Source organism: Denticeps clupeoides, chromosome 3 (genome assembly GCF_900700375.1).
Source record: "Denticeps clupeoides chromosome 3, fDenClu1.1, whole genome shotgun sequence".
In the NCBI taxonomy this organism is placed as follows: domain Eukaryota; kingdom Metazoa; phylum Chordata; class Actinopteri; order Clupeiformes; family Denticipitidae; genus Denticeps; species Denticeps clupeoides.
This window is the reverse complement of record NC_041709.1, coordinates 18,961,015-18,970,163: the sequence shown is the minus strand read 5'-3', so window position 1 is coordinate 18,970,163 and position 9,149 is coordinate 18,961,015. Positions and strand designations below refer to the sequence as shown.

The window sequence follows — 9,149 nt, the reverse complement described above, 5'->3', positions numbered from 1 at the left end:
GGTGGGGAATGTTTGCTAATCTCACATCAAATGTGTCTCCAGGATTTACAGACGAGAAAGTAGTTATATATCATGAAGAGGAGGAACTAGATACCCACCTTTTTGTTGCTATGCAACTATTTCCTAAACCTAGAATGTGAACCTTAAAGATTATTTCATAAAATATGGTAAGAGTCCTTGCCTCAATATGGTTTAAATTGGTAAGAGCCCATGGTGTTTACCTATCAATACACCATATGTCATCGCAGTGGTGGCCTAGCTTGCAAGTAAGCAACCCCGTAATCAGAAGGTTGCCAGTTCAAATCCCTGAACCTTTTTTTTTTTTTTTCCTTTATGTAATGGTGTGTGTATTTTGCACAGATGGAGAAAAAAAGATTCTGAATATTTTTTCATTTACTAAATGATTTACAAAATTATCTTGACCACATTGATCATACACAATCTGTGAACCAGTTCAGCAGTTTAAACTTGCAAACTATTTTGAAGTCTAAAAGAAGATGAGTTGTTCTCCAGAATTCAGTAGAATTATGGGTTCCTCTTGGATCTTGGGAAGTGATGTCAGTGCAAGAATGTAGACTTTACATGAAATGTTAAGGCATAATAATGTTAATTCTGTATAAAGTGCAGGAACAGTGCAGCTCCACGGCTCAATCCAACTTGCATCTTTGGCATGCCCTGGACGCCCTTGGGTAGTCATTACCCATAACCCACTGCCAGTGGACAGTGCAGGCAAAGATCTTAATGTTGATACCTACTTGTCCCAGATACCTTCCTGTTAACACAATCCAGTGATGCATCACAATTCAGGACAAAATGCTCTGAACATGCAAGTGATGTGGTCATTACCATGGCAGTCTTTGCCTTCTGAACTGCAACCTCCAGCATTGCACGGCTTCTCAAGATCTGATTCAGGCTCTCAGACTCCATTTCCAACAACATGCCTGCAGACAAATAACACAGATGTGGACCAAAAAAAAAAAAAAAAGACATCTATTTCTAGTTATTTCACTTCTGAACCAGCTTACCTGTGATGTCAGCACAGTGGGTGGGCTCGACCTGCTTAACAAGAGCAAAAAGCGTCTCTCCAATGTCTTCATCTCTGTCTGAGTTTTCGCTCACGTTGGTTTCCTCATCAGCCAGCCTAGTCACAACATACGTTTCCAAAACTCTTTCCAAATTCACAGTTGAATTAGATAATTGGACACACAGATACTTACTCATGAAGTGTTTTCAGTGCCAAACTAATCTTCTGTTCTAGGAGGGCGGGGTCAGAGAGCAGCTGAAGCACTGCCTCTTTCTGCTGCTCCAAAAGCATTCCTGCACAACAGTTACCATAGTAACCACTAATCTCATAACATGGTGTAGAAAATGGTGTGGTCAGGTGGAAACTTGGCAGACCTGTGACCTTGTGGGTGTGTCCTGTGTTGTGCAATTCAATGAGGTCGTAGAGTCGCTCTCCCAAGGAATCGGAGGAAGCTGAAGCCACTTCACACCCCGCTTGACTAAAAGACAAGACGGCAAAAGAGTGAGATGCTTTACATGTGTTTGTTGATCGGCTGTGTGTGTGTGTGTGCGCTTGCCTGTCCACGTTGAGGTGCAACGCGTTCAACGCTCTGTTTAGACCTTCATTGAGTAAAATCTCATCCTGAAGCATCTGTCTGACGACGGAGACTGGCAGCTCGAGCAGCATCCCTACAGCCCACCGCAGAAGGGAACGGGTCTCATGACGTCACACAGAAGATGGGAATAACAGAAGCAGTAATAACAGAAATGCAAGAATTACCAGTTAATTTACTAGCTGTGTCGGGGTGTTCGGGTGATATGAGGTGATATAGCTGCTCCCCGAGCTCTTCCCGGTCCTCGTCCTCGTTCATAGTGATAATAATTCCATCACATCATCATTCCAGCAGACAAAATTCATCACAATATGAAATGAATCCCTGCTCGGTTTCAGCAGTCGTTTGTTACATCTTTAAGAAACAGCACAGCATTTATAAAACGTATAATCTAATAATAATATAATACAATTATTTGGTTACTGAAGCAATTTTCTTACTAACTTTACTGACAGACATGTTTTGTTGACGCTCGCGACGCAGAAAAGTGACGCAATTGAAGTAGCCCACAAACAAAATGGCAATATCCTTCCGCGATTTTGACATAGAAAATAGTCCGTTGTGAAAATATGCGTACATTTTCCTATAATAGCATGTGTTTATATTTAGCGTGCGATCGAAGAACTTAATGTTTGATTAGGTGTGATTAAAAACAAACTGTTTGTCGCCACTTGTGAGAAAACGTGTTTGTTTAGGAGGCGGAAGGATCTATGAATGCTCCGGCGGAAGTGGCGTTGGTCCTTTTCCTCTCTCTTCCGCCGCTGGAAGGTAACGTGGTCCTTGCGTGTTAGCCTTGATGTTGTTAATTTGAAGTTTATTTTAATATTTACTTTGATATCTGAACCATATCGTCTTATTGGAAGGTACCGTTCTTGAGTAGGCAGACGCGGGCTCCCGTTTTGGGGCATTAGATTTGGGTTATTTTTGCGCACGGCGTGTCGGACCTCGGCTGCGAGGCCTTTCCCTGTCCTGAGTCATTTTTTTCCATGGAATTAATTTTCTTTATTTCTATTATTGTACATTTATCGTCACACATGTTTAACGGACTAGGTTTTCTAGGTACTACCGGAGCCTACGCTGAATTTATTAAAATGTCTGCTGCTACTTCCTGTTGGTGGTATTTAGGGTTTTTTTTTTTTGGTTTTTTTTATTAGTTCTAGTTCTGAGATTGAGTTAAGTCACATCAATTGTTGCATTTGTAATTATAGTGCGCTGACAGGTCATTTGATTGCCATCACCCTGTACAGTGCTCACTGGCATCCTGGCAGTTCAGGATTCGAGCCTCTCGATCACGGCTCCGCTTTTTTACCCTCTCGGCCACCACTCCCCCAGTTTTATCCTTCGCTTTGTGTCTACGTTCACAGTGATAAAGTGCTGTGTTTTCCCGCTCTAGGTCGGTCAAAATGTCGGCTCATCTGCAGTGGATGGTTATCAGGAACTGCTCCAGCTACCTCATCAAGAGGAACGGGCAGACCTACAGCACCGTAAGTGTGCAGATACACAGGAATTGAAATTCAGTCATGAGCTCAAATTACTGAGTGAAGGCAAGAACTGATTTAGGTTTTCTTGCCGCTTTTAGGAGCCCAACAACCTGAAGGCTCGCAACGCTTTCCGTTTCAATGGCTTGATTCACCGCAAGACTGTTGGAGTGGAGCCTGCGGCTGACGCCAAGGGCATTGTTGTTGTACTGAAGAAGCGGACAGGTACTTTTCTTTACCCATGATGCCCCGTGTGTGACGTCCTCTCTGTCAGTGATTAAGTTCTGTCATTCAAGCTTGATTCCCTCTCAGAATATTAAACCTGGCTTAATTATGGTAATGAGCTTCCTCAAACTTTAAAGCTTTTTCTGCATTCTGTGTTCCAGGACAGCGTAAACCGGTGAACTCCTATAAGAAAATCACCATCAACAAGAACGCCAGAGCCACGCTCAGCAGCCTGCGTCACATCATCCGCAAAAACAAGTACAGGAAGGACCTGCGCATGGTATGCATGAAGCAGTCGGTAGTTTTTATAACTGGAATATGCAGGATTCAGGACTTGAGCACTTACGCACTACTTTGTTCCTCTTGCAGGCTGCACTGCGGAGGGCAAGCGCCATACTGCGCAGTCAGAAGCCAGTGCCAGTGGTGAAGAAGCGCACTCGTGCTGCCAAGACTGCATAGAAGGTCTCTTGCGCACACACACTTTTTACTTGTGTGCGAGTGTTTCATGTTCAATAAAGAAGCTTGGTCAAAAATTGGAGTTGGTGGTTTTGTGTGTGTGTGTGTGTGGGGGGGGGATCACATCTGCATGATCCAAATGGTTTCCACTTTTGCTGCAAAGCAAGCTGGGATTGCATGTATGTCCCCAACCTGCTGGTGTACGGCTTCAACAGCGAGGTGTGTGAACTGAAACAAACCACCTGACCGGTTACAAGCTGTAAACATGAACTTGCCCATCTGAGAAGGTTCCACTGAACAAAGTACCGTCCCCCTGTCATAGCTGCCCACTAAGGGTGATGGTTAAAAGCAGAGGACACATTTCATTGTTTCACCGTGTGCTGTGCTGCAGTGTTTCACAATGACAATTGCTTCATTTTCACTACAGTGGAGGATGTAGCTGACCATGTCTGCCATGTAGCTGGGTTTGAGCTCCTGGCCTGATGGTTGACATGGCATCGCGGTTCTGAAACCCTCACACACACACAATCTCTGTGTGGCCGTGTGGAAATGATGAGATTGATTTGTGACGCGCCCCTCAGCAGATTAAAAGCGAGCGCGGTGCGTCCTCAGAGCTTGTGGCGCGGTTTCGCCATGCGCGTGTGTGTGTGTACCCTGGTGCTGCTGTGCACTCGAGTGTGTGTGCAGTTCGAGCTGCAGGACACGATCCATGCTCTGATTGAAGAGAACATCCATCTCCACGACCAGCTCGAGAACCTGACCAATGGCCTGAAACAGCTCCGCCACCTCCTGCTTCAACACACCACAGGTACCTGACCACCCATCTACACCCCACCCTCTTCCCTCACCTGCTTTTTCCGAATTTCTCTGTCCTCATTTTTGAACTTTCTGCCTTTGTTCTATGTGCCTGTTCTTATTTTTCTTCCTCCTGTCTATCCTTTGTTTAGACTGGAGCTTTGAGCGTTGTGTTCCTGTAGGTTTATTCATGGAATAATCTGATTTAGTTTAGATGTTTAGCATGTCTCTGTTCCACTACTGAACTCGCCTGGCATCAGCCGCCTGCTGGAAAAGTGCGGCCGCTTGGCCCCTGAGGACTGAAGTGAAAGCCAGTGGTGTAGATAATCCAAATATAGATTATCTCTTTATTCCCTCCCATCTCTGTCCCTCATTTTTTAAACTGTATTCGGTTTAGACATTTTATTAACTGTTCTTGTGGAATCTGAATGCTTTAGGCATCAAATTAGGAAAATTAAGCATGCTTAAAAGCAGAGGACACATTTCGTTGTCACTGCTGTCAATTCACCCTCTCAGGACTTTTCTAGAAGGACCTGTCTGGCAGAATGCAGAATGCATTTATATCGGTCTTAGTCGTACCCAAAAAATGACCAAATCAGATTTGCTAGTGCTTGTACAAAAGACACATTAAAAACGCACAGGATCTAAAATGTATGAAACGTTCACGCTATCAAGGTGCTGTGAGATGATTTAAGCACTTCTTCCGCTTTACAGATCACGCACATGAACACAATGAGGATTTACAGCACCTGTGGGAGGAATGGTCCGAACATGGTAACTGCCACCTATATGCCCCACATATACACACACACACACACACACCAACTGCAGCTTTGTTGATGGGAAACATGGGGACACGTCGATGAGCTCTGTGGCCACAGAAAAGAAGTGAATGGGTGCACTGAGATCAATGATGTCACGTTTCCAACACAGACAGCCTTTTGACAATGACAGGATGACATTGCCATGGTAACGACCAAGCTGCGGTGTACAGCCCATGGATTGTGTGCAGGAATAATATCTTTTTTAGATCATGTTAAATATAACAAAAGCAATTTTCAAAAGCATTCTAAAAGCGGCATATTGTATGTATTTGGCAGATTACGATCATTTACAAAAATGTTTTTAAAGAAAATCAGCCAATATAGACTTGATATATACACTGTTGCATGAATGAAAACCTTTAAAAAAACTTTTTAAATGTTTTGTGAATTAACATTTAATTGCATTTTATTACATGGAACCTAATCAGCATTACATTTAAATTGTAAAATCACATCACAAAATAATTTAATACTCTATTCAATGAGAATCCATAAACTCAGATGTTTTTCAGATATTTTCAAAAACATTTACAGTCAAAATGTGACATCATTGCCATAACTTATTATAAATTGATGTGGTCACACAGCACGTCTGACTCCCACTGACACACGCAGATTTCCTCAGTTGTCTGTCGCGTATTGCAGGCATCAGCTCAGAGACGCACCTCCTGCTGGAGCACGCTCTGTGTGGTCATGACCTCCACAGCTCCACCTGCCCAACCACTGGGAACTTCTCACTTCTGCTCCCCCTGCTGCTGCCACTTATCCACCTGCTGCTGTAAGCCACGCCCACCCAGGACAGTGTACAGTCTGATGACCGAAATGACTCCACCGAAGGTGGCATCAGTAACCGTGATGGTGTCCTGAGAACCCCAACAGGACGGAGCAGCTACATTTAAACTGCGTTTTTAAAAATTATTTTTAATCTACCCACTGTGATGACAGGCTCTGTATTCGTGTTCTTTATTGCTTTGAGGATCCATATTTTATGTCTAGAACAATCTAGGCCATTGGTTCTCCAGGTTTTTCCTGATGGTTTCAGCTTCAAGTACAACCATCCCCTCTTCTGACTTTTTTGCAAAGACAAGACTGTTACTGTGATGTTACGGTCCATGTGTTGTTTAGCTAACGCCATCTGGATCAGAGAAACATCTAAACCAGACTGTTAACATTCCTGCACCTAGAGGATTTACTGCTTTTGTGCACTTTTACCTTCTAAACCACCTTGTTGTACAAAATAAATCCAGGACACACATTCTGAAGTCAACGGTCCACTTTAATTTGCATAACCAGACACATTTATAAAAAGGTCCAAATCTAATATAATTTCGCATGGCTACTGACACAACAGATAGCAGGCAGGCTGACACTAGAGTACAAACCGGGGAATGTAATCGTAACTTAGCCACACACTCTGTGCGTGTTAACTAGAATAAATAACTAGAACTGGAGGAAGTATACTTGTAATTGCATCTGCATGACATAACTGATCAAACACACACACACACACAGTCTGTGATCACATGATAGGTCACTCTCCTGCAGGTCCAACATCAGAGATCAAGAACGAAGACGTCCCTACACGAAGGAGACAGAACAGGCTGAACTCGAGCGTGAAGCCAGTTTATACATGCAGGTTTGGGGACCAAGTGTCAGCAACTGTAAATTAATTTCTTCAGATGTATTCTCATCTGGAACAACTACGATGATAACAATAATAATAAACAGGATACACGTATGCTTAAGGAAAGGTCTGTGTGAGTGCGATCCAGCCGATCTTAGCTGCCTGCCAAAGCTAAAATGTCCGTCTTTAAAATGGTTTGAGACAGAACTGCAGCAATTTTCAGCTAAAAATCACCTTCATTCATGGAAAAAGCTGCAGTACAACAGGGCTACGTGTGTGTTTGTGTGTGTGGGGGGGACCTAGTCGATGTCCAGGTCGCTGTCGGAGTCACTGTGCGTGAGCGCAGCGCTGCGGATGCCGCCGCTGGAGGCTGCGTGCGCTGCCGCCTGCGCGTCTTTGTCGGGCAGCAGGCCGTACTCCTGCAGCAGAGCTTCCACGTCTGTGGCGTAGAAGTCATCACCCAGCTGGTCGCTGACGCGCACCAGGTTGCCCACCAGCTCCCCGCCGCGGTAGAGCAGCAGCGCGGGCAGCGCCGAGCGGCGGAACAGGGCGCTGGCGCCCACCGCGGAGCCCTGCGCCCGGCAGAACTTCACCAACGGGTACTGCAGCGCCAGGCACAGCAGGCTGCCCTCCATGGCCTGGCAGGCGGGCACCTCGGGCTCGTACAGGTGCACAAGCACCAGCGTGTTGCGGTCCTCCTGGTCCACGGCCGACAGGAACTCCTCCCCGTCGCAGATGTCGTACACCTGGGCAAAACGGCGCCCTCCGGCCAGAGCGCGGCGCATCTCCGCTATCCTCTGCTGCCGATACTGCGCCAGGAACTCTTCGTCATCGTCTTCATCATCTTCGTCTGCCTCTTTGACTGTCAGCTGAGAGGTCAGACAGTAATGAATTCACAACACGATGCAACACAAAGTTACAGCAAGCCACACACTGGAAACCCCTTTTGGCTGTAGGACAATGAGATCCCGTTAAAATCCCTTCCAGCACAGCTGAAATTATTCATTCGCTGTAAAAAAATTTGTAAATCGATCTTTTTTTAATGATTGGATGACCGTTTACTAGTGTTTGGGGTCTGAAACCATGGAACCCAGCAGCTGGGGATGCAGGTGCCCACCTCACCTTGCCGTTAATCTTGTCCTGCAGCTTCTTCTCCCTCTCGCGCTCCTCCTCGTCTTCCAGGTGTGACCTGCAGGTGAGGCTGAGCTTCTTAATGAGCCGCTCCATCTCCCTCTTCTGCTCCTGCCGCTGCTCGTTCTCCAGCTGCTTATACTTGCGCCAGTCGTTAATCACGCCCTTGGGCCCTGACGAAGGCAACGAGGTCAAATAAGGGAACGTGTGCTTACGCACGCAATGCTCGGCAGCTCTGTGGTGACCACTCAGGTGTCTGCTGTTTGTCTTCGAACTTTCTTTCATATGCCTCCTCACCTCGGCCTTCCCATGTGAGCGTTAGGTCCATATTCAAAATTCAGAAATAATGTCAGGTAGGGGTTTCAGGGCCGATGATTGCTGCTTACAGGATTACAATTACATCTCATTAGCTTGAGATCAAAGTTTTACTTGAACAGAAACCCTCGAGTATAATATAACGATAGCAACGATGCAGTTAAGGTTTACCATGAGAGCGTGTGCATCAGTCCAGTCTAAGCTGTGTGTACACGTTTTGAGGTCAGTACCAGTGTTCACTGCGGTCCCGTCAGGACTGTACTGGATCTCCGTCTCCAGCACCTCTTGGTCCCGAATGGACTTCGTGGCTCCCTCTTCTTCCTCATGGTCACTCTCTTCATCCTCACTGCTGCTGTAGTAATACTGCAGCTTCTCGCCCAGGATCTTGTCATCCAGTGTCGTCATGGCTGCCTGCAACACACCAGGCTGTTAAAGAGATAAGACAACTGTCCCCACGGATCGACGGGGCTTTGCGCAACACTCTTAGCGACGTCCATTAGCGCGACCAAAACATGACGTACAAGGCATTAATCCTCTCGGAGTGAATAATAATCTCTAGTATGGGACGATGGGCATGTGCAGATTATCGGAGCGTCTTTATTACTTTAATTATGCTTTAATTCCATATTCCATTTAATTCTATGCTATAATTATGCTTTTGCACAACGCTGGCAGGTGGCCTGGC

The 9,149-nt window shown here is 45.6% G+C and overlaps 3 protein-coding genes across 7 annotated transcripts in view; 1 reads left to right on the top strand and 2 right to left on the bottom strand.

Annotated features, from left to right (window-relative positions):
* Positions 1 to 375: 375 nt before the first annotated feature.
* LOC114786890 (uncharacterized) lies at positions 376 to 2,119 on the bottom strand. Of its 4 annotated transcripts, none has more exons than XM_028974460.1 (7): positions 2,061 to 2,119; positions 1,784 to 1,970; positions 1,581 to 1,692; positions 1,399 to 1,502; positions 1,218 to 1,317; positions 1,026 to 1,141; positions 376 to 941 (listed from the first exon to the last, which is right to left on the bottom strand). In XM_028974460.1, exons 2-7 carry the CDS (start codon positions 1,872 to 1,874, stop codon positions 739 to 741), a joined length of 726 nt encoding a protein of 241 aa, XP_028830293.1. In that variant the 5' UTR covers positions 1,875 to 1,970; positions 2,061 to 2,119; the 3' UTR covers positions 376 to 738. The 4 variants fall into 4 exon arrangements, with proteins under 4 accessions (XP_028830293.1, XP_028830295.1, XP_028830294.1 ...); XM_028974462.1 differs by having other exon boundaries at positions 376 to 772; positions 847 to 941; positions 1,784 to 2,116; XM_028974461.1 differs by having other exon boundaries at positions 2,070 to 2,091.
* Positions 2,120 to 2,350: 231 nt separating this feature from the next.
* rpl28 (ribosomal protein L28) lies at positions 2,351 to 3,857 on the top strand. Its single transcript, XM_028974463.1, has 5 exons — positions 2,351 to 2,384; positions 3,010 to 3,100; positions 3,196 to 3,319; positions 3,481 to 3,599; positions 3,689 to 3,857. The coding sequence occupies exons 2-5, from the start codon at positions 3,020 to 3,022 to the stop codon at positions 3,776 to 3,778; spliced, it is 414 nt and encodes a 137-aa protein (XP_028830296.1). The 5' UTR covers positions 2,351 to 2,384; positions 3,010 to 3,019; the 3' UTR covers positions 3,779 to 3,857.
* A 2,794-nt stretch (positions 3,858 to 6,651) lies between these two features.
* pdcl (phosducin-like) overlaps positions 6,652 to 9,149 on the bottom strand; it is a 2,973-nt gene continuing 475 nt past the window's right edge. The window contains exons 2-4 of one of the 2 annotated variants that reach the window (XM_028974456.1): positions 8,695 to 8,875; positions 8,141 to 8,322; positions 6,652 to 7,887 (exon numbers count right to left, since the gene is read on the bottom strand). In XM_028974456.1, the coding sequence (XP_028830289.1) occupies positions 7,318 to 7,887; positions 8,141 to 8,322; positions 8,695 to 8,869 (927 nt within the window). In that variant the 5' untranslated portion in view covers positions 8,870 to 8,875 and the 3' untranslated portion in view covers positions 6,652 to 7,317. Of the gene's footprint in view, positions 7,888 to 8,140; positions 8,323 to 8,694; positions 8,891 to 9,149 lie in introns of both variants that reach the window. The other variant, XM_028974457.1, reaches the window with a different exon arrangement.

Bases quoted from the DNA above. Each gene is read 5' to 3' on its own strand.
- LOC114786890 (XM_028974460.1), bottom strand. From the start codon at position 1,874: ATGAACGAGGACGAGGACCGGGAAGAGCTCGGGGAGCAGCTATATCAC. The intron at 1,318-1,398 runs GTCTGCCAAGTT...ACTGTTGTGCAG, and splicing joins ACACACCCACAAGGTCACAG to GAATGCTTTTGGAGCAGCAG. The intron at 1,142-1,217 runs GTAAGTATCTGT...TGTTGTGACTAG, and splicing joins GCACTGAAAACACTTCATGA to GCTGGCTGATGAGGAAACCA.
- rpl28 (XM_028974463.1), top strand. From the start codon at position 3,020: ATGTCGGCTCATCTGCAGTGGATGGTTATCAGGAACTGCTCCAGCTAC. The intron at 3,101-3,195 runs GTAAGTGTGCAG...TGCCGCTTTTAG, and splicing joins ACGGGCAGACCTACAGCACC to GAGCCCAACAACCTGAAGGC. The intron at 3,320-3,480 runs GTACTTTTCTTT...TCTGTGTTCCAG, and splicing joins TGTACTGAAGAAGCGGACAG to GACAGCGTAAACCGGTGAAC.